The 24,107-nt window shown below is 49.0% G+C and overlaps 4 protein-coding genes across 4 annotated transcripts; all 4 read right to left on the minus strand.

The window, feature by feature from the left end:
* Positions 1-6,238: 6,238 nt before the first annotated feature.
* Positions 6,239-7,242, minus strand: F4807DRAFT_28232 (Thioesterase/thiol ester dehydrase-isomerase). The gene has a single exon (XM_047994699.1). It carries the CDS (start codon positions 7,090-7,092, stop codon positions 6,562-6,564), a length of 531 nt encoding a protein of 176 aa, XP_047855713.1. The 5' UTR covers positions 7,093-7,242; the 3' UTR covers positions 6,239-6,561.
* A 1,216-nt stretch (positions 7,243-8,458) lies between these two features.
* Positions 8,459-14,383, minus strand: F4807DRAFT_458767 (uncharacterized protein; the record flags this gene model as incomplete). The annotated part of the gene is made up of 2 exons (XM_048001261.1): positions 8,459-8,521; positions 8,576-14,383. 2 exons carry the CDS (start codon positions 14,381-14,383, stop codon positions 8,459-8,461), a joined length of 5,871 nt encoding a protein of 1,956 aa, XP_047855714.1.
* Positions 14,384-16,342: 1,959 nt separating this feature from the next.
* F4807DRAFT_28347 (MFS general substrate transporter) lies at positions 16,343-18,764 on the minus strand. The gene is made up of 6 exons (XM_047994711.1): positions 18,119-18,764; positions 18,039-18,053; positions 17,570-17,971; positions 17,164-17,520; positions 16,693-17,108; positions 16,343-16,634 (listed from the first exon to the last, which is right to left on the minus strand). Exons 1-5 carry the CDS (start codon positions 18,425-18,427, stop codon positions 16,767-16,769), a joined length of 1,425 nt encoding a protein of 474 aa, XP_047855715.1. The 5' UTR covers positions 18,428-18,764; the 3' UTR covers positions 16,343-16,634; positions 16,693-16,766.
* A 1,221-nt stretch (positions 18,765-19,985) lies between these two features.
* Positions 19,986-22,844, minus strand: F4807DRAFT_28433 (uncharacterized protein). The gene has a single exon (XM_047994724.1). It carries the CDS (start codon positions 22,406-22,408, stop codon positions 20,519-20,521), a length of 1,890 nt encoding a protein of 629 aa, XP_047855716.1. The 5' UTR covers positions 22,409-22,844; the 3' UTR covers positions 19,986-20,518.
* Between the last annotated feature and the right edge of the window lie 1,263 nt (positions 22,845-24,107).

A 24,107-nucleotide genomic window follows, 5' to 3' on the forward strand; every position in this document is an offset into this window, starting at 1 on the left:
TGATACCGCGCCGTTTTGTGTAGGTACCTATGCGACCATGACTTTTCTAACATTCTATGATACCCCCAAGCAATACATCTTGAAGCAGAAAGGACAAGGCATGATCACGTCGCCACAAACTACCTAGCATAGTAATGTGAAGCTCTTTAAACACACACTATGCAGTACCTAGCTACTTCAAGCCTTCAACGTCTAATACAACACGCACAGGCCGATTGAGAGCCCGGAACATTCGGCATCCCAACCACATGGTCCAGACCCCAGATTTGGCAAACGGGCTAATTATGGCTAGACCGCTCGCCGCTGGAGCCCGTGAAGAAGGCGTTTGCCCATATTCGTTTTAGGAAACAGACGGTCGATAACAGAACTGCCCGCTTCTGAATACGGCAATGCCAAATACATAGCAAAAAGCCCCGGTGGCTGGAAAGCGTTCATATCAGGTGCTTGTTGGCGCTATCTTGCCAACCTCTCCAATATATTAGTGCATGACACAAAGGAAAACGGCACTGGCCAGGTCCGCCTAAACAGAGCACTGATTTACATAGTACCGATGCGTTATAACACTGCCTATTATTATAATTCACATATTATACCTCCCAGGTACCCATAGCTTGCCGGTCAGGGATGTCATTTGTATCAGATGTCCGTCATTACCATTTCCCTGCAGTTTCTTTCCTTCGATCTCCGCATTCCAGAATGGAATTAACCATGCCAACCCAAGTAGGGTAGACCTAGGCACCATTTGGCCCTATATAAGACGCATTAATAGGCGCTTGGTCTTTTACCACACGATATCTAGGGATAAAACATATTGTGGGATGAACATCGGCATTTGTCCTTGTCGTCGACTCTCTCGCAACGCTCCTAAAACCCACGTGCGCTGCAACGTCTGTCGCCAGCCGCCAACATAGCGGATGCGGTGTTCCTTTCCCACTTCGTACAATACAACAGTACGTACATAACTATATCCACACATCCATACAGCGCTATACAAGACCCTGCTACTACGATGCAGTCGCTACTGCAGGTGCCATGTGCTGAGTTGTCCCACCTTCATGCTACGACACAACGTACATGAATAGCAGTATACGGTAGCCGTTGACGGCGGTGGGGCCTACACAGGTCGCTGTTATTGATTAGTGATGTGCAGATTCTGAAGGTGAGTTTCTCTTTTCGGTCGTGAGATTGCTAGAAACAGAGTTGCGAAACCAGCTCCTATTCCGGAAGCAGCAGGAGGCTGGACGCTCACCTCATCATCTGGCGGGAACCAACTGGAACCCTTCCAGACCAGGTGGCAATAACATCTTACTTCTAAGACGATCCCCTGTAGTGTCGCATAATCCATTGCCATCGTTGTGGCTTTCTACCCACAAGCTCTTGATTTCCCCATACCCGCGATCTTTTACCGGCTCTTAGATACCGACTTTTCCTCTGCTCCACTAGGAACAAAAGAGCCTTCATATCCATTGCTCACGACATTCAATACATTGCCAAGTACCTAGTCAAAGGAACGAACCAACACACATTTATTTCTAACCACACTTAGTTAGCAGATGGCAAGATTCAAGTACGCGTAGCGGCTACGCAGAAAAAAAATAACCTTGAACCGATATCTATGCCACATAAACTAAACCAATGCCAGAATATCATAATATATCATAATATCAAAGTAGTTATACTACGTTATACTGCTATGTACACGATAACACAACCCTGGCTTCCCTACATAATTTTTCTATCTCGTGCAAGGAATATCATGACAATCGCATTGTGTTTCAGGCGACGCGATTGCATGCGTATCTCGCCTGTTTGATTGATTCATCCCCTCCAACAAATCACCATCTCTGCCTCGCCGCAAAACTGCGTGCTCCTTCATTGACACACTTGCGTTCCTCGATACCACCTACCTGCCTACAATCTGCGGCACAAGCCCATCTATTGTAGGTATAGCTGACAAGATATTTCATTTCGATCCTATATGCTAAGATCACCCCTTGCTACCCTAAATCGCTATTTTGCAGCTGTCCTTGTTTCTATTTCGGGTTTTGCATATGCGAGCTGAGCCGGCCATGCTGTTGTTCAATCTCTGACAGGCACAAGCTTACAGCTCAAGTAAGAGTCAGCAAGGTACGATACGCATAACTTGCCGATCATCCGCCAAGAGATGACGATAGATATCATGCTATGTTCAACTCCTTATACTTCTCGACCATGTACCTACAAGCTGTATGCGCGTGTGTGAAATTGGTTTCTCCGCCGACATTGATGTGTTATTCGTGGGGGAGGACATGTCATTGAGCCTAGCCGTTAGAATAGAGGCGTTCTCGTCATGTTATTCGCTGAAGTTGACCGACGGGTGGATTGGGGATCGGAGACTACGATTGGACCAGTACCGGCGAGTACCTCTTTTTTTCTCTCTTAGACACGACGAGACACACCAGCTCACCGTTACACCGGTCGTGAGCCAGGATGTTCCTGTCAGCTGTATATTCCCTACGATAAAAGTGTCATAATTTTTATATTATTTTTCCTCATTAAGAAATTCATCGATCGACATATCCTCGAGGAGCAAGATAGATTGACTTGATCTGATTCTCGAAATGCGCCGGCTGTCGAATCCACCTCGACTTTTAGTCGCTTCCTCTACACCACCCCCCCCGGTCATCAAAAGCCGAGACCACAACCTGGAAGATTCGGTGGCAGCTCTCCCCCTCGGCGGGCCCTCGCCGCAAGATCCAGGATGGTGCATATTATCGCTGTTTCTTCTATGGTGCTTTTCTATGCTTCTCTGTGCCGTCTTAGTAGTAGCTGCTTGAACGGCATCCTACAAAAACAGGTCGCTAGCGACACACTACGGTACTGGGCTCTTTCTGCATACAGTATAAGAGGACTGTGTGGGCGGATTGGTATTTACCCTTGCCCATGCCTACAGCTTTCGAACATCTAGAAAAGGACACGCACACACGCATGCTTCCACTGCAGAGATACGAGGCGGCTCAGGACAGAGAGCTTTCCTCGACCAAGTGGGACTTCCACGATGCACCGAGGCCTAGCCATTTCACTCCCAATAGAGCCCAAATCTTGGGAACAGCCCGCTTAGCTACGTGTATTCCCGTCTGGGGAAGCTTTCCACCGATTCCTACATCGGGGATCTTGGGACCTCACGCCATCACTGAAAGGGATTGCAGGGCTGCTAATCACCAGGGTCGTCACATCGTTCCCGCTCATGCGTTGTTCCTCCCGGGCATATGCACCGGTAGTTCCGGACGAAGCTTCAATCTGGGAAAGGGCATGGGAAGCGAATAACCCTAAGGGTAAAAATATAACAAACCTGCAAGGCTTAAAACCCAGTTTCCTTGAATCGAAAATGTTGCTACATCGGACCTACGTGCTCCTAAGTTAGTCATACACGTCTAATTATCGATGAATAGTAAGTGTTAATGCGTCTCGTCGACGGCCACGTCTTCCTCCTTTGCGTCCTTTGCGGCCTTTGCGTGCCCGAAGAAGGACATGCCTCCCTCTCGAGTGTGTGGGTGTGGGTGTGGGTGCCGCTATGCGCGGGAGGCCAGACTGCAAGCATCTTCGGCGTGTGGTCGGCGTCTGCCGCGATATCGAAGCTTTCAGAAGGAGGACGAGACACGATGTGTGGCCGTCTGCACTGATTAGCACTATTCATGCACATCACCATTACATCAAGAATGATAGCCTAATTCGTCGCTTTCTGTAGATCAATCGTGGTGGTGGGATAGTGTTAGAAGGCCGGAAAGCGCTCAATGGTGCTCAAGGCAGCTCTGCTTCTGCGCTGTATGTCTCGTAATGTTCTAGGATGTCCTATCCCACCTCGTAATAGTCCTTCAGGTGCTGAGGTCACTCAAGAGGGGAAGCCGGATCCTCGGCGGCTATCGTTACTCAATAAGTCACGAATTTCCCTGATACGAGAACTCCCCTTAAGTCCGCTCGCCACAAACTCTCACAGCTAGAGCCACACCATCACGCCTCGAAGTCGCGGGCTTCCGTAACATGAAGCACGCCTATAACGGTTGTCTACCTGGTTATCTTGCGAATTTCGGGTTGCCAGTTCCTACGGCGCTTCACCCCCACTACGAAACCCACGACTCCCACTACTCCGCCTTCCTAATCAGCCTCCGTGCGGCTCAAGACCGCCGTGGCATCTCCGCCCAAGGCGTACCAATGGGGGCTAGTGATGTGAGGTGTATTTGTATGCTGAAGCCATCAAATCGTGATAATGGGCTAGGGGTATCCCGGTGCCTGCTATGCTGCCTAAATCAATATTGCTCCTAAAAAGAGTCGGAATTCCTTGGCGGGGTGGCTGCTCCTCGAGCAACCTACTCAGATAGGTATTCGGCGAAGCGGTATTGCCCTCGGTCCAGAGTACCCTTTGTTGGTAGAGCCACAAAATAGTCAATGAACATCTAGAACGTTCATAATTACATAGAGATAGTTCGTAGATCTAAGCCCCTTGGCCCGTGCCATCCTCGAAATGAACCCCTATTCTTTACCAGTGAACTAGGAGGCTCCAACAAGGCTTCTCAATACGGAATAGAGTATCCAGGTGTGGTGGGAGCTTGGTTCCGCCACAATAAGGACATCATGAAAGGCGAATTTCATGAACTCATCTCCGAGGAGGTCTAGTTGGGGTGGTAAACCTTGGAGTAAACTAGAGAGGGCAGATAGGCTTTGAAGGGAGGAATTAAGATCGGGTTGAATACATGATTTGATAAGGTTGGTATCACAAGCAAGCAGACGAGGCTGTCATTTCTTGTTGATAACAAGGCGTAGGAATGTCGTCGCTTATTGACGTTCTTCTAAGCCGGCTCCGTCCTCCCTAAACGAGCCATAAGCATTGTATTGATTGCATTTAACCCATAAGAACGTCTATGTAAGCCTCTCCCGCTGCATATTACACAGAAAAGCCGCATAAAATATCCATCGGGCCATTCATCAGATAACCCATTCTACGTACGTGCACAGACCTTGGCTGCTCCCGGACCTCGTCGTCTTGTCCTGCTATAGTTCAGGGAAGAATCGCTAGAACACTATTATATTCGGCTCAATCCCTTTGTGTCGCTATAGAGTATCTCACACCTCCTTTTTACGGATTGTTCTATTGTTGCGAGGCGAAGATAAAGTAGGCTCTAGTATCGTGGCGGACATCTGCGAAGAGACCGCCGTCTTAGAAGTAGGTTGCGTTATGTAACTCTTGATGAATATCTTTATGGAAATAGCGACTCTACTAACTGATATGTACGCTCAGTTCGACCAATTCTACGACTTCGACGACGCTCCTAGTATTTGGCAACGCGGGTCCTGCTACTTCGCCCCCCTATCGTTCTGACGAATCCCTGGAAGGATTATTATCGAATGACTGGAACTTCCTAAGTAGTTATGTGTGGTATGCCCATGTCTTCTAAGTCCCTTGGCTTTATTGGCATGTTCATTCAAGAAGGTTGTGTTGGAGCAAGATAGGGGGAAGGGATGGAGCCGACGGATTCGTGAATCGCTACTTGATTCCGACGACCACTGGCAATTAGCTTCGATAAATGGCCAAAAACACCGGCTAGTTTTCTACGAAATGATAAACCTCTGTTCGATCCTACCAAATTCGAAGTCAATCTTTCCCATCCATACGTCTAGGCTGTATGTCGTCTCGTACAGGGGAGTCCATTACCCTGCTATACGCACCAGGAAACAATTCCACGACATCATAGACATATACTGTATTCGTCAACTGGGATACAAGATCACAGCGCGCAAAAGGCTAAACAAGTACCTACCTAGTCATGCTAGATGTCAGTGGGTTTCGACAACTACCTACATAGGTACCTACCTAGGCATCTATATATCTTCGAGCGTTTGGCCCACTGGTTTTGAATCTTACCTAGCTCTTACTTAATTACAAAGCCTCGAATCGCGAATCTAGGACTTTGCCTTCATGGCACTATTTAAAGGAGTATCAAAATACGAAGCATGCGAATTGCGAATGTCATAGCGGCGGGGCGAGTAATCTACCCCTTATTGACTGGAGCAAGAAGTCGCTTCACAAGCCAGGGGCTTTTTATACAGTGCACCACGAGCTGAAGAGGCTGACCGCCGATAGCCGAGCAAGGACCACTCCGTGGAGGCGGTGACGCAGTTACCGTCGTCTAAGCTTAGAGCCTCATGATCTTGTTCGAAGTCGGTGTTACTCTAGGTTGAGCGCAGTTCGGAAGCTATGTCAAGATGCGGGCCTAGCGAGTGCGAAAACAACGACACTATTGAGCGAGGATCTCTAAGCCTCTTTGCCTAGAATTACGGTATACCTATAGAAAATGGGGTTTTACTTTTTTTCACACTGGCTAGGCAACGCCGTAAAGAGCTTGTCATGAAATCTACCCCCGCTCCCGAAGGAATCTAAGCATCTAGCATCTAGCATCCTGCCACCGTCTAAAGTCTACCTCTAGACACCGACTTCGTCCCAGAAGTAAAGCAACGCGCTCTGTCTATCTCCCGCCAGCCCCTCCACCAACCCCGAACCCGCCTCCCCGTCCCTGAACTCCTTTACTACCTCTGCTTAACAAACTTAGTATGCGACCCATTCGCCACCACCGGCCCCGGCACCCCATCAACAACCTTCCTAATAACAACCCTCGTGAACCCCAGCGAGCCACCGACCTTATCCGCCTCAGCCTCGATCTCAACCTCATCCCCCTCGCCCGCCGAGCTGAGGTACGTGACGTGGATATCCACGGAAACCCCCGTGCGCCGACGCAGATCCCACGTCGCGACCGCCATGCCGCCGGCCCAGTCGACGATCGCCGCGCTCGCGGCCCCGTGGATGCCGCCCCCGGAGTTCATGTGGTTTCTGCCCAGCGCGAGCCGCGCCCGCATCGCGCCGCGGCGCGCGCCCACGATGCGCACGTCCGATAGCAGGAATTTGTAGATGGCGGAGTTGGGCAGCTGGGCTGCCGTGAGCTCCTCTAGGTGCGCTTTGATGACTGCCTCCTCGTCTTCTTTGCTGCTGGGGTCAGCTGCTGCTGCTGCTGCTGCTGTTGGTGGTGGTGGTGGTGGCTGCGCTGAGCTGATGGACCCCATGATTGCTGCCCCGTCAAATACCTGGTGGAATGACCTGGCGTGGCGAAATACCCGCGGGGAGATGCGGGATGTGGGTTTGGTTAATTGGCCGCGGATTTGGATCTTAGGTGAGTAAGAATTTGTCGTAGTTCAACAGAACAGTAAATTGTTGAGAACTTGACGCCAGTTGTCGTCGAGCGTAATACTGAAGCATCCAGCTGTTGGCCAGCTGGATGATTATACTGCCACTTGGCAGATGGATTGGAACAATCATCATACACTTCATCAGTAATTATTCCCTATATTGCACGAGGTAACTACTATAAAAAGATGGATATATCAGCAACTGGCATATCTAATTGATAATAAATATATTGAGACGATCGACGTTCGGATGAAAATCACATCGGTTTATTTGCCCTTGAGACGCCCCATATTTGCCCATATACCGTTGTGCGACGTACCAATGCAACGAGAATCATACACGTTGCGGTCAAGTTCAAGGTGTAATTTCTTGCCTCTTGCCACCCTGGACACTATATCCTAAGTCCCTATGTGGAAGATAGATGTGTCACTGCCTAGATTAAGCCAACCGTGCAAGTCTACGAAGACACGGCCATAGCATCCAGGGAGTGAATGCCGATGGCCTCTTACAAACCAAGGGCGCTTGATGAAAAGGGTTTTTATGAAATGTGTACCCAGTATATATTTTATGCGCGGCTATAACGGTTTAGGGGCTCTAGGAAATAGACTTGGATTATATTTAAAGAATCTAAAACAACGATGTTAACTTTATAAGCCGTTGCTGTGAACACACATCCTTCTATCTTACCCCCACAGGTTCGCAACTAAGCCCGTAGATTTATGTTTTAATACGAATATTTGTTGCCACGTTGTTGGCCATACCCGGCGTTCACTAGCATTGGCGTACAAACAAGCAGATGTAATTCAGTAAGGAACGTTGGTAAACCTTCGTCCAATATAGCACATACTAAAACGGAACAACTTATTCATCATGGTACTTCTTTTCTACAATCGTATACTTCCTAAGGCCTACCGGCGGTATCAATCGCCAGATAAATGCAGATATAACCGTACCTATTCGTGGTATCCCGAACGTGTGCGCGCCCTCACGGATTCCTTGTGAGACCTCATTCATGACCCCCTCAACATCTATGCCAAGTAGTATCTGAAATCATCAGTGCCAAGAGACGCCTTGTCCGGTGTATCCTCGTCCCACCCTAGTGGCCCCTAGTGTACACATCCGGTATCCTAGGAAAACATGCCGTATCGTGATTAGAAGTGCCATATTCAAGCCATTGGTCCTATATGTCTCGACCTGGCCAAAACTCAATGGCTGAAACATCTAACCCCCCAGTGCTCGCTCTTATGCAAAGTAGCTCTTCCAGAGAACACCTTCGAGATCTTCGAGTTGCTCGTGAGTGAAATACTGTGACACGTTAACATACTGTTCGTCCTGCCCAAAAGAAATGCTGCAGCTTACCTTCTGATCAACTCCCCAGCTATCTTGTCTCGTCTTCTTGAATTCGGATAGGATTCCCTTCGTGGCCTTGCCAACCACGCCTGGATCGCTTGCTGCACGTCTCGCAAGGAGTGCCAGAACTTCCGGCATCCAACTTGGCGGCGGAGTTGCATACGGGAATGCTTCAACCAGTGATCCAAGTCCCAATACAGCAGCGTGTCGTCTCACGATTTGCTGCGTGACATTGATTGGTGTTTCCGTACCCGGCTGTCTCTTTTTTGGCATCGGGTTTCGCGCTAGCTCCCTCTCAAAGCGCGACTTTAGTGTTTCAATAAATGGATTCCGTATTGTAGCCGGGGAGCATCTGATCATGCCAGCTAATGTTGCGCTGGCGACGGTTCGGACCTCAAGCTGGGGATCGGCCAGCATATCGCTTACAGCGTCGAAGAGCAACTCTCGTTGCGGAGCGTCCATTAGGAATAGTCGTCGGAAATAGATTACTTGCATGTTCACCAGAGCCCTAAGACGTTGGTGCCAGCTTGTAGCAGCCTTTCCGAGGCGAATTAATGCTGCGATGAAAGGCTCGTCCTCGCCAGTACGGAAAGGGATGTTTGGCAAATGACGATAGACGTGGTAGGCTAGGCGCATCAACTCCGGATCCTCCTTGACATCCATCATGTGCAGAAGTTGGTCAATGAAAGGATCTGGGAAGAAAGGGATGAGTTGAATGCATTCCTGGGACGAGAGTGTGCTGTCTAGCCAGATGAGGACGGTCTTCGACCCAGACGTGTAAGAGGATGGTGTCTGCTGCCCCGGTGTACGCTCGTGGCGCCACACTTCGAGACGATCAAATACATCCTTGATAGTAGCAGCAAACTCTTCGGTTGGCTTGTACGGTCGGATGCCGATGTTTGAATCTGCTTTATTCTGCTCAAGGAGAGCAGTGACATTCTCAAATGACTCGTGGTATCGAGTTCTGTAAATAGTTGCTATGACGCGGCCAATTGATTCACGCACGGCCTTGTACGGGTGATCGATATGTGCTATAAAGTCGTCTAGGATTGGTTTCTCATGGCGATAGTGCCACCCACAGTCGTTAATCAAGAACTCGAGAAGCTGCACCTTCGAAGACTCTTTGAAAGCAGCGTTAGAATTCATGTCTAGGCGGAAAGAGCTAAGGCGGTTGACAAGCTCATTAGCACGACGAGGATCCTTTGTATCAATGATAAAGTGGAGGCATGTGATCCAGTACGAGAGGTTGTCCGGAGTCAAGTTGTCCGCGAAGACATCGAGAATCATTGGTTGCGCAAAGTTCCATACTTCTTCCTTCATGTCAACGGGGTCGTATGCTGTACCAACCATCAGAGCACCGAGAATCTCTGCCGTGGCGCGGTGTTGATGCTTGTCGCTCCCATCCCCGTATACATCGGCGACCAATTCTTTGACGTCCTCAAACTTGAGTTCAGTTTGCCCGTAGATCATGAGGTCGAAGATATGCATGAGCAAGACAACGTTTGTGGTCCTGAACCTGTCAGATGTTGAATCTCGCGGTTCTTGCTTCATATAAGCGAAGCACTGAGAAAGCCAGTCCTTTGTTATAAGTTTACCGATTTGCTGTCTAGCTGCCCTCTCAACATCGTCGTATTCGTCGAACTTTTCCGGTTTCGCTTTGAATGCATTAAATTGCTTGCCCCAGACCAACCATCCAGGATGATCTGTGTCAACGAAATACTCAGCGTTCTCGGGGTGCTTAAAGCTCTCTAGGAATTCCTGCGTATACTCATCGTCGCCTTTCGAGACTGGGATAACAACCTTATTAATATCCTTTTCCTTCTCCTGGAGGTAATTGGCGTAGCTGTGCCCATACACAGCGCGTTGGTCGATCGCCGTAAATATGTTCGAGAATGCGTTGAGATAGTTTGCTCTTAATCCCGGGTGGGGATCATTGGTACCCTTAACGATGAGCTCGATGAACTCGGGTGGCGCAATAGTCTCGAAACGGAGGCAGAGGTTGGTCGTAAAGATAGCACACCGACTTGCCGTCTTCCAGTGGGACTCCTTTGCAAGTTCCGTCAACTCCAGTCCCAAATCCGACTTCTTCTGCTCGACTTTCTTCCTGCGTTCTTTTATGAAGTCGTGTCTCGTCTCGATGGCTCTAGAGCAATCCTCGGTAGGCTTAATCAGATCTACAGTCGGCTCATCTGTTATCACCATCAACTCGAACCGCTTGCCGAAGTCAATGAGTGGGTAGATAGCAGTTGCCCCCAGGTTCTGGATTGACGTTTTGTCAATGTTGGCTGACTGGATGTATAATCGCATTAGATCAGGAGCAAACCTCCAATCTCTCATCAACGTCCTGAGCAAGCTTGTGAAGAGTAGTGTATACATAGCCCCCTTGATCCTGTCATGATCGGTCTCGTCCAGTGCTTTACGGAACCTCTCCAAAATAACGGGGATGACGAGTGGGCGGCCGCCTATCAATGCTTTAAGTGAAGCATCTTGCGCACCTTGCGCTATTCGTCGCACATCCGCGTACGACGAAACAGACGATTCTGCGAGGTCGAGCAGTAATTGTTTATCTAGATCACTCTTCCTACGGACTGACGCGTTGTGCTTGACTCGCTGTAATTGATAGGCATCGGCTCGCTTGACGAGTAGCGGTCGCGGGTACGGTTTTCGTAGCCCGCTGATCTTGAAGGGGGCAATATCTGCTCTGTAAAGGCGAACAAGTCGGTCTAATGGATGTGCCGATCGCTCAAAGCCTACATCTGTAATCCAGGTCCGGTAGGTATTGTATAATGATGTGAAGCAAGAAACATCGTCTTCCTGGTGATCATTGAGGAAGGAATGTGTTCGGGAGAGCAGCCTTCCTATATCATCTCGAAGGTCGTGGATCCGATTATAGAGCGGGCTGTCAGGGGTGAGTAAATATCCGCTCGGATACTTGAACTGTGGCTTTGTCTCGTCATCTTCTCCAACCTCAGCTAGCGGGTTCTCGCTGTCGTCATCGTCATCGGCCATGGTTTCGTCCTCTTGACTATCGATTTTTCCATTGCCATTGACGTGTCCCGTCGAGCCACCAGACGCCCGTTTCGGATCAAACAGAGACGCAAGGCCGGAGATCACTAATCGCAGTTGGGACAACTGACGAGTGACTTCATCCGACCACTCCTTGTTTTTTCCCTTTCGGCTCACAGGAGGATTATCACTCATGAATGACTCGAGGCGTTTCATAGCGCCTTCGGCTTGGGATTCAAAGAGTTCGACCGCGAATTGAATTTCTTCCTGCAAGGGTCGATGCCATCGAATCGTCAAATCTGCTGGCGATGTCGTCTTGCCCCAATCATCAACGTCTAAACCGCGTTTTATGACATCAGGTTCGTACAGCGAAGTGTCTATGGGATATGTATGTGTGAGATTGAGCAGCAGGTGGTGTATGTAATTACTAATATGGATGGTAGGGAGGCCTCTGCACTTCTCTTGCATGTACTCTGCAATTTCGAAGAGGTCTTTCTTGTACTTCAGCACCTCACTACCAACATGTACAACGCACATGCTCAAGATACTCACGTGCCATACGAGAGCCCTGTCTCGGGGTAGCACTTCAGTACCGCTACTCCGATCAGACGCGGCTCCGTTGTAGTCAATCTCATTGCGTATGTTGGCGATCAACACGGGAATGAAAACCTTGAGTGTTTTCTCCGGGTTCACCTTGCATAATGCGTTGCAGATCCAAGCCATTGCATCGCGAGCTTGATGGACAACGTGACTGGAAACAAATGCTGAGAGCTTTTCCAGAGCGATTTCAAAGAGCTCAGGCGACAAAGAGGCAAACATCGGAGTTAAGGCAGCCGGCAAAGTATTGATGATGTTATCCTCGGGAGAACCAGAGCGCACTTGAGCCGCGTCGGGGAGATTCTCCAGCAATGTGAATACCTTGCCTAATAGTGCAATGAGGAATTCACCGAAACCCGCAGTTGAGGAGCGGACAATAGCCGCTTCATCTTCGTCGGTTAACTCGTTCTTGTAATCGATCTTGACGTCCTGGCCTTCGCGTTCCATACGCTCCATTTCCCCTTGGACCCACTGCATAGCAAGGCTAGTGTCATGGACGGTATTGTCCTCCTTCGTCAAAGTCACAAATGGAATACTGTACGCAACACTTTGGATAAAGTTCAATGTATACTGAGTCTTGTTCAGATCATTAGCATCAATACCAGGTAAAGCTAATGCTAATAATGCAGTGATGTGGCATCTAAATCCCTTCTGGCGCGACATGATATTGGCAATCATGTTAAGACCACAGAGACTGGATGTGGTTCGATGAACTTCGACTAAGCCCTGCAAACTCGGATAGAACCTCTGGAGCGCACCCGGCAGAATTAAGTCGGGCTCAAGATAGGTAAGGTTCTGAAGAGAGTTGAAGTACAAGCCTGTGATGCTAGAACTTTTCCCAAAAAGTCCCATAAACGTAACTTCTCGTAGACTTAGGACAAATCGACGCTTCAGAGCGTCATTGATCCTGCGTTCGGACGGGGTATCTTGCTCTTCATTCTGCTCTCTGTTCCAACGAGAAACGAAAAGCTCAGTTAGGTAATAGGTGAGCTGGGCCAGCATCTTGGTCCACGAGCCCTGGTTCGACGGATGGAAGAAGGTATCCACCGACTCCATTAGTCCTTCTAGACTATCTAAAATTGAATTTTTCCTATCAAGACAGAGGGGGGACAGAGAGCATATGACCCAGCGGGCAATAATGTACGGTATTGGATGCTTCTTTTTGTCCTTTTCAAGGAACATACCCATTCCAGCTGAATAGTCGAGCGAGGTGTATGGGGAATTAGCCTGCCCAACAGGAATCTCAGTTAAACGAAGGATCGCAGTGAAGATCAGGTCGGATTGCTCTCGTGTGAAAACACCGTGCTCGCTGAAGGGTACATGTCGACATGTTAGGTAATCCTTGGCGATCCTAGAGAATATATCGATGAATGCATTATCCACGACCTTGGAACGGGTCATCAGCGACCAAAGGTGGAAGAAGGTAGGTACGAAATCCGACGGTTGAGACTGCGGCTCCGTAGGAGGGGCCGGAGTAGTAGGCATTAGAATATTCAAGACGCCAATGACAATGTAGGCATTTTGGATATCCGAGGTACTGAAATAAGGCAGGATCTCCTCTAACATGGCACGCCGCTCTCTGGGATCGAAGTACATCTGCGAATACAGGCACAACTTTCTGAGATGCTTAACCCCTCGCCTCCTCGACGAGTGATGCGCAGCTGCTTCGCCAGGCAGCACAAGCGCCTTCAACTCTTTCCACAACGGTCTCCAATCGAGAATTAAGTCATCCTCAGGTTTAAGTGCTTGTTTTCTTCTAATAAGAGTTACCACCATTTTGGAAAACCGATCGGCGGAATTATTGTCTAGGCCCTGGGCCAAGGAGAGGTGGAAGTATAGCTTGACAAGCCTGGCGCGTTGCTCACGGGGCATGTCGAACTTCAACGAAAGCCATCCTTGAAGCTGGCGCGTCCAATGGAGGGCGCCAGGAGAGAAATCTTCGGCTTTTATAGCTATGTAGAGCTGCTTCAATATTCCTCGTAGGGCGGCATCTCGCTCCGCATCGTCCTCGACGGGGTAGGGTAATAATTGGAAGTATGCAAAGGTTCTCGGTCGATATCGTTTAGTGTCGTCAGCATCAAGTGGAGTAGAAGGTGGCAAACCCGGAGAGGTTGCTCTCGAGATTGTGTCGCCTGCGACGTAGGTGTTTAGAAATTGCGATGCAGCTGCGGCAGAGAAGGCTGCGGCAGATGCAGGATCGAGAGCCTCATCCATGGTTGCGGAGATATGGATTTGGTATCTGGTTCCTTGTTTTGGTTCAGCCCTGTGTTATCGTATCGAGTTTTATTTCTGGGGTATAAAATACAATGATTGTAACACAACCTCTGTTGTAAATTTTGGTTTAATTGCAAGGTCCGATCTTTGCTGTCGATGTCCGTTCAGCTATGAATCTTGCCCACACACACGCACACGGTTAACGATGGTAGTTGACAGTGCGCCCGTTGTAGTTTGATGGTGGCGGCTGGTCTCGTGCTGCAGCTAGGTGTGCTAGGAGTAAAGTGCACGCTGACATGTCGCAGCTCTCGGAGCTTCTTTAGCTGACTGCTAGCTGCTCTGCGGGCTTGGGGCTACTCGAAAACGGGGAACGATCTACTCGAGGCACCGCACGCTGCGCACACCGATACGCACCCCTCACTACGTGCGACGCTCTTCTCTGCTGGCCTCGCCGCTGGCACTGGATAGCAGGACTGTTTGTTTGGGTGTAGACGGAATGTTACCGAACGGGCAGCAATGACTGATGGCCAACACCGTTGGTAGACGATACATGTATTTGTTTTAAAACGAGCAGTTGGTTATGCGAAGGTTGACAGTTGGACGAGAGGTTGACTGGGGGGAGAGGGAATGACTTTTAGGTCGGTTTGGTCAATTTTCAAGTGGGGAGAGAGGTAGTTAGTAAAAGCGTTAAAAGTCAATTAGGCCAGTCGTCGCGCTTCCCTTTTGTTCTTGTTGCCCAGAGGCAGAAAGAGCGGTACGTAATAGGCCCAACCCATCTGTAATCATTTGTAGGTAACCGCAAACTCCCCGTGACAAGCAACTACGAATCACTATAGCAGCCTACGCTTCGCCGTCCGCCTCGTACCTTCTTCCATCAACTTCCAACTCTGGAGCTTAGAATGTCGGGTTTTACAATGACTAAGATAGTACTAACACGTGCGACTTCGACTTAGCGGTACGTATCTCAATAGGTACATAATACATACTACCTATTGATTTGACAAATTAATCTCGGTCAACTTTAATCAATCTCTTATTATTATTCCTCGATCTCATTCACATACAATAGAATTATCAAACATTGAAAGGCCGGGTTTATTTCCTCCCTTCAAAATATTTATTCTATATATTTGCCGTGCAAATCAAGCCCGAGTCAATAAATATCAGATCATGAACCCTGTCGAGTCCCGTTCACACGGGTTGCATTGGTACCCTTATCGAAGCCTTGCATCAAATATCGAGCTAACATGCAGCATGGGATAGCTTCTGATTACATATTAGACGTATCACAGGCACATGCCGGTGATCAGTCAGTTGTGCCTTAGGTATAGATCCGAATATCATGATAAAATGGAATGGACAAAGAATGCATCTTGCCGCGAATCACCAACGGTTCCTTTGGTAAAATCGAAAAGCTAGAATCTCGAGAGCTATCATAGGCTACAGCCGCCACGACGTCATGCACATAATCAGACGGATATTGCGGGCGAGGGTGGACGTGCGTTTGGAATCGAACCCGATTTGACGGGCACAACTCCCGCGAGTAGCCCAACCCTTGGCCCCCAGCTAGCCACCTTGCTCTCGGAAACTTCATCAATTACCTGCTACCTTAGGTAGGTAGAAGCCACTCTCTAGATTTATTACATATATTTCAGCTAACGGTTCTACCCGGTTTACCAACGTCTATACTCTAACAGTGCGTGAAATTCTCGTGTCACCTTTTCTTACAACCTTGCCGGCAGCATGTCAGGATGCTCACATGACTTTCATGTGTCGCTGGGAGATATACTGGTTTTCGTGTCATCGCAAAGAGATGGCTATTTTCTTTTCCCTTCCCTCAAGGTTCCATCTCACAGAATTGCTAGCGCAACTCAACAGCCCAATAATAACTTCCACGAGGATAAATTGCTACAAGGTATAGTTAGGTAGTCAGGCGCAAGCAGCTCCACGACGTGATATCAGTGGTCCCTGGAAGGCATCAATGCATGTATCTACCGATGTGGCGGTATACGTATACTTGCTACCTACCTAGGTATTTGCCTACTACACCGAGATCTCCACAGCCGGTAAGGAGAAACTACCAGGAAGGATTCGCTCCAGCCATGCCATGGCAAGCGTGGTGTTACGGAGTATTCGGATAAGGGATCATATTCAAAACCAATCCTATCGCAAAAGATCGTCATCTCGTACTCGCACAGCTTCCGCGTCCGTCGCATTCGACCATATGGAAGGATCGCGATGAAGAACATATCTGGTTGAATTCAAGTTACTTTCGGGGCTGAGAAAGCTTCGTCACTATTGTCGCTCACTTCAAGCTACGGCACTTATTCCTTATTCTCCTCACGTGTGCTAGATTTCCGGATACGCGATTCGTTATGTACAATCACTCCCTTTTCTTGTCCATCCTAGGCAGTCCAATCCAGAATATCAAGATGACACCAAGGAGGGCGAGGATAATTGGTTGCAACACTTGCACACCCTTGGCCTGAGCGATCGCTCCGACCGCGAAGGGCAAAACCGCAGCACCGCTACCGCCAAACGCTGCTGCAAACCCGATAGCTCCGACGTGGAGGTGTCGCGGGAGCAATTTTGACATGGCGACAATGGCGGCCGGGAACAGGGGCCCGATAAAGAATCCCTGGAGTCCCACAGCGACAGCGGACACATAGAATTGGGGAACTAGCCAAAACAACAATTCTAGACCCATCGTTACCGGGAGATATATCTGTCGACCCGCCAGTCAGTATGCGGAATTGTATGGGATATACGAAAATACTTGCTGTGATTGCCAACTTCTCTCCTATTTTCGGTGTTATGAACCCCAAGACGAAACGGCCGATCGTCAAACCTAGCCAGAATCCGGTGGCAGTCATACCACTAGCGAATGGCGCGCCCTTCCTTACTTGAATCATGAACTCAACGATCCATCCCCCGAGAGCGACTTCGAGGCCGACATAGCCGAGCAAGAAAAGGGCACAAAGCCAAGTGACACGAGCACCGGGGTTCTTTAGCAGGGCCTCCTTGAGGCTTCCTTTAGATGAGTCGGAGTGTTTCGCGAGGGATTCTCTGTACTCGCGCCCGGTGGCCGTCCAAAAGCAACTAACCGATACAACTACTTCGAGCGCAGCCATCCCAATCTAATGAGCTAGTCAGGTCCATGTTTTCCTTCGGCGTCGACCGACTTACCATGAGATAGTAGAAAGCATACCATGGCAGGTTTGCCTTGGTGATCATGGTCGTAGCAATCAAGGGGCTTAAAACGGCGCCGGCTCCATACAGGCCATGAAGAATGCCAAGCAGCTCATTCGCTCGCGCCATATTACCGATCCACGCATTCCAACCGGCGTCACATATGCCATTGCCAAAACCAGCCAGCATAAATGAAATCACCAAGACTGGATATGGCGGATGAACCGCGATGATTATGTAGGCTACCAAGTGGCATCCCGAACAGAGGATGGCGACACCCCTCTGGCCCAGTTTGAGGTGGATGAAGTTATTCAGGAATGCTGCCGCCGTGTATCCCACGAAAGGCGAAAGGAAGATGAGCGACACGACTACGTATGTGAGGCTATAGTGCGCTTGGATCTATGACCCATGTCAGTTTATCATTTCCCCAGGCGAAATTCACCCTTGAGACTTAGGACTGTCTTACATATGGAATAAGAGGCTGGCCATAGTTAGTCAGTATAAAATTGACCCTGTTCGGCTTTAGGTTCTTCAATAAAAACTTACACCATAGGCGGCATCATTTGAGCCCATGACGGTAAAAGACCAAAAACACGAAGCAACACGTGGGATATTCTTCCGAGGGTAATTCCATCTTTGTGCAACCTCAGCTACCATATTAGGGGGTGGAAGCGAGTTTGTTTCCTGATCAAAACTAGTTGGGCCACTGTGTTTACTGCTTGCCGGGCGACTCGGTCCACGGGCTGACATGTGAACTTTGGTATCGTGGTCCAGGGGCGGTGAGGACATGTAGACTGGCTCTAGTTCCATCTCCATGACCGAGGTAGAGGAGCTGCCATTCTGTTGCACACGCATGGCTATAGCAATAAGATGGTTGACTCTGGTTTCTTTTCTTTCCCGCCTAGAAACTTTCAAACGCGGTCTTCTAACCAAACTGACTCAAGGAAGGAGAGGACAAATGGTCCTTAGAAGACAATCAAAGGCGCGCTGCGTGTCTCCCGCTGCCTACTTTATACACGCCGATAAAGAAGCTCCGGTACACGATCCGATCCTCAGTGGAACAAGGGAGAACCGAAGGACGGAATTGTTATCTTCCATGAACTCTGGGGCAAAAGCCGAGTCGGGGAAGCTCCCGAATAGCACCGGTAGAACATCGGCTTCTCCACATCATAAACAAGGTTTAAGCCATCTACGATTCGTCGTCATCGTGGTAGAGGCTGGTTTGGAAATCTCCCGAACGGGTAGCTCCGCCACCGGCTTGCGCTCTCCACGATCTGGACCGGCATCGGTCGTCTGACGAGCTCCGCAGTCGTATCTATTTCCTCGGGCCGCACATCCACCTCTCTATCCCTTTAGTTGGCGTAAGACTACAGTCTCCACAAAACCGGTAACTGTACATCGGCGATAGCGTAGGCCCTTTAAGCCTGTAAGCGTTGAGGCGCTTGCGGTGATCTTCAAAGGCGTTTACCCAACTAGAAGTAAGCTTTTGCGGGTGCCAGCACAGCTCAGGGGCTGCTGGAAGTACAGTTACTAATCGTAGTGGAGCTGTAGTCTTACGCCAACTAAAGGGATACCATCTCTATATGCACTGACCCCGCGGAACAAGCACATCGGATACTCCACCTAGATGATTCATTTGTTAGCCAAGATGGGGGGAGAGTAAACTCATATAGTGCCTCTCATTCATCTAAACGGTACCTAACCCTTGAATTTGTAGACAATGAATCACACCTTGCCTAAACTCGAGAAGGCGACCAATTCGATTACCTTTCTTGACTGACGGTACTCCAGACGTCCTATGCGCTGATAGGTGCGCGCTGATGTACGTACCTTTCATAGTATGCACATCTTCCGGACGTTAACACGCTCATCACCATCTTCAGAGATGTTGAGACACCTGATAATTATCCTCCTGGGGGGGAGGGAATAGATAGGAATATACGTCATATCTGACCAAGGTCAAGACCGGTAGGTGGTAAGTAGTTTAACATGGGTGTGCCTCCATCTATATAGATATGTGGTGGTATGAATACAGGTGCATGTGACCTCCAAGATCTGAGCGATATATGACCACCCTCAAGTTTCGTCCAACCGTCCCGGTGGTAACACAGACAATCCACACTTCCTCATTAGGAGACTCGGCGCCGAACAACGCGGGTACCACGTGCGTCGATCTCGGTACACTATAGCGACCCGAGAGTGCGTACGTACCCGAGCGCTAGCTTCGGTAGTACTCGCATGATACCGAGACGCAGGTCCAAGTATCTTCTGGCGGCATTGATGCCTGACTTATTCCTGGTCTTGGGATAGTAGGTAGATAGGGCTGGGTAGGCAATTTCTATTTCGAGAATTACACTAGAACCTACCTAGGTAGTGTATTGTAGATGTCCATCCGAGTTGAGAGGTTGTCATAGATACCTCGAGCTGTAGTGGTGAATGAATCAAGCTACAATGCCATCGATCCACCATGAATGTGAAGCCATCACAAGATAGATAGGACATAATAGATGTTCTTTCTATTTAGACTATTTAATACCATCAGAGTTTTTAATGCTACCCGAGGCCGTTCTCTTTTCTTCTTTTAGGAAACTGAATAATTCTGATCTCAGGCAATGACGATTCTTGTGAAGAGGGTTCTCTTCGCCCTCAACCCCCATGGGTGTATCCGAATTTCTCGTTTCAAGTCTTTGAATCTTTGCGGGGTTCTAGTCCGTGAAACTAGATTCAACCCTCTTCGCAACCGGCGTAACCGTAAACACCCAAAAAGAAGCGATTTTCCATCCAATCCCAATGCTTTGTCCCCTTCCTCCCCCAAACCCTGTAACTCCGGTCCCATGCAAGTATGTATATGATACAAGTTTTTTTCGTTTTCACATCCACAAGCAAGTTCGTTCGGTCGAGCCCGACTGATTCCGCTGCTCACGTGCAGAGGCATAGTCGGCAGTCCTACCGCCCCTGTAATTTCCGAAACCAATTCGTCAGGCTCCTCAGCTTCTGATTCTTGGCCTTGTGTTCTTGGCCGTCCTTTTGCCCATCTTGTAGTGGGCCCTGGAAGAACGAGTTGCGTTTACTATCGGAAGCTTCAATAACTTCGACGTTGCCGGTGTTAAAAGGTTTAGCGTCTACCGAATAACATGCCGAAACAGCTCGTCGTTTTTTGGATAAAGGGGCGGCGGGGGTCAAGGTCTGGGCGCTGCTTTGCGCGGACATCTCGGTAGGAGACGAGGTTAGCGGTGCGTCTAGCACAGCTGCCAACGAGTTGTCTACATTCCGGTTTGCTTGTCCACTCCAGTCGCCGCTGAATGGTCGCCTGTTCTTTGATCCTTGCTCAGGTTTAGTACTTGCTGGGCCGGGATTTGTATCTGTAGCGCAGCGTTTCGGCATGAAAGGGGCACCGATAGATGTCGCCCTCCTAGGTAGCACGCCGGGTACAAACTGATCACTCTTCAATGAAGCCCCTGGAAATTTCCTCCGACTGCTAACTTCGGCAAAAGTAACTTTAGGGGCTGCATCCGTATTAACACTTAGTGATCGCTTGCGAGCCACTCCGCTTGTGTCTGATGGTGGAACCGGAGTAGACGTGCCCAGATCTGCTGGTTTATAATTGGGAGAAGAGCCATGGCGGAGTATTACCCAGATAGCCGATATAGTAATGAAGGTCTTCTGCCAATCTTCAACTTTTCGGGTTGTTCGCTCAAGGTAGCTCTCTTCGCTAGTAGAACTAGATATAGGTGTAGATAACAAAGGAGAAGTCGGTGGGTAACGACTAGCAGATTGAGAAACGGTAGTATATGTGTCGAGAATATCGAGAGAGGAGTTTGTAAGGGTAGCCATGATGGGATGACGTCGGCAATTTGGATCAATTATACTAAAGGTAAATTTATAGTCGACTGAAGGCGGAGGTGGTGTGGAACCGCGTGCAGTCGTCGGCGTCGCTGGCAGCGATTTAGTAGTCACCTGTTTGCGAACCCACCGGGCTGTGATAGTATTTCCGTTCGAATCAACAGAGACGAAGTCATACGAGCATGAACTGGTGCCACTCAGCCGAGGCGTCGCGATCCAAACTGTCCCATCAGCTTGCACAATCTCAGCTTTGTCCTCCGTCCTCGACGGACTTAATATAGCTAAAAGTTCGCGCGACTTGATATCGTCCTCGTCGTCCTCACTTTCTGACCCGGAGGCCTGCGCATAATCCTCGCTCTTTACCAGCATGATATCCTGTCCGCCTAATTCCCGTTTAATACGGGCAATCAGAGGGAATCGCTTCAACAGAGGTGCGATCAAGAATCCAGCTACGGCAGACGAAGGATAGACGTCGATAATCGGTCTTGGGCGTTGGTTAGCAGATAATTGTTGAATTTGAAGCAATAGCTTCGGGCGAATATGGATCAACAGTTGCTTATTGCGTAACTTCGGAGGCGGGTGGGCGAAAAGAAACGTGGTACTCTTCCGCGGGACCCTTCGACGGGTACGACGAGGGGACGACGAAACCCGGCTGGCGTCACTATCGGAAGCAATCGAGCCCTCATCTTCGCTCATTGCTTCTCGCTTCGCCGGAGTCGGAGGGTCGCATTTGGGTTCCTGAAATCTTACAACCTGTTGGGTGACTTTAGGGATTTGTTCTGATAGTGGCCTAGGTCGTCTTATGGGCAGTGAATCATCTAGGGGATTGGTTTCAGCAGGAGGAATCTCGGTACTATTACGGTAGGACGATGTTCGATTTATAGGTTTAGCGAAAGCAGACCGCAGGAGTGGATTGCGTCGGTGACCAGGTTGAGGGGCGGGTCGGCTCGAATATTCATGGCCGTGGAGGCTCGCTCCCGAATGCAGGAACATTATAAAGAAGCGGCCATCAAAGCTTCACTTCCTGCAATCCTAGTGGGGGGTTGTGAAAAGCTCGGGTCGAAATGCAGCTTCTGTCGGCGGATAATAGGTGCCGAACCAAAATGATGATCATATCGTGTCTCTTGATACTTCACTTGAGCTCAAGAGTAAAGAAGAAAACGAAACGGGCTGAACAACCTTCCCAATCCTTTTTTAATATAACCCGTATAAATCGAGTGCCGAAGTGAATATGAAACCAAACAGGCGATTATCGTGTAAGGTATTGACGCTCGAGGGGGTAGAAGGTTAGAAGGTTAGAGGAAGTAGTAGGTAGATCAAGTGGAGAGCTGAGAGTTGTATCGTTTGATGGCCTGACAGGCTGAACCACTTGGCAGACCCCCAGGGCTGAAATACGCATTTAGCACCAGGGGACAGGGGGTTTTAATAGGGGCTACGCGGGTAGAAGGCAAGCATCAGTGGAGTCTGATCGCCGTCAGCCATGTGTGTGCCCCGTCGTCTTGGTTCCAAGTTCCACAGCCTCAGCTCGAATCGGAGCCGACTTTCCCAATAATAATCCGCAGACGTTTGAAGACTTGTAGCAAAAAAGCCCGAATCGGATACTCGCAACAGCCCGAGAATAGATCTTAGCTACCTCTAGTAGTTAGGTAGCTAATCGCTGGCTTGGCCCATGAGACCGAAGCAAAAGACATCCAACGAGAAGAAAAAGAGGGTCGTTAGAGTTTTGACCGATTCGACAGATCAGGTACTTGCGTGAAGTAGGTACGTAACTAATAGATTATGAAGTTGCAATCTAGAAAAGGGAGAGATCAGGCAGATAACGGTTGGCCAACGTACGTTTGATCGTAAGGGCAGAGGAAATGAAATGGCAGGTTATGGGGTAGCATTGAATGGTGCATTGAATGGTGCACCGAACGGCGCCCAGATGGTGTTTATTATTGATATAACGGTAATAATTAAAGGCTGGAATGGGAGAATGCACGATTCCAATGCGAAAACAAAACAGAAAAAAAATCCGAGACCAGTATGTGCCAGAATGCAGATGAGAAAGATGGATCAGATACGGTCCGACCTCTCAGGGCTTCGACAGCGTAATGGATCAAGGGGTCGGAACCTGGTTGGCCGGCAGCTAGTTATGCACGTAGCGGACGACTATCCTCCCTAGCGTCTTCTAAAGCCCCCATAAGGCATACACTAGAAAATCGCAGAAATCGAGGTGAGAAATCACAGACTTCGACCGATCAACCGGTCTATGTACATACTATGGATAGTAAAAAAGAAACAACTCCCCGAAAAGAATCGAGCATCCCAGGCTTCCGTATTCCTCTCCTCTCGGTTGGTGCGGATGTCTCCTGCCTCGCATCCTTATGCAATACATAGGTACTATTATTGGACCTTCTAATCTTTCCTTGGGGGCCGATTGGACTAATTCAACCAATACTTGGCGATAGGTGAGAATGCCGTTGCCGAGCCCGCTATCTTGACCATTCTTGTCAGTGCCGAGTCATGTGAAGCAGAGCTCGAAATTCGTTTCATCTCATCATTTCGTCATTTAGACACTTCTGTTAGATACAAATAAGCTTAAAAATATATCCATGGATAATAGTCTGTGATCGGTCTTGGTCTAAACAACTCTTGGGTTGTACTTATATGAATCAATCAATCAACCACTGCGGCACATCAATATTGTCTT

This window comes from Annulohypoxylon truncatum, assembly GCF_022578515.1.
Source record: "Annulohypoxylon truncatum strain CBS 140777 unplaced genomic scaffold F4807scaffold_10, whole genome shotgun sequence".
Taxonomy (NCBI): Eukaryota; Fungi; Ascomycota; class Sordariomycetes; order Xylariales; family Hypoxylaceae; genus Annulohypoxylon; species Annulohypoxylon truncatum.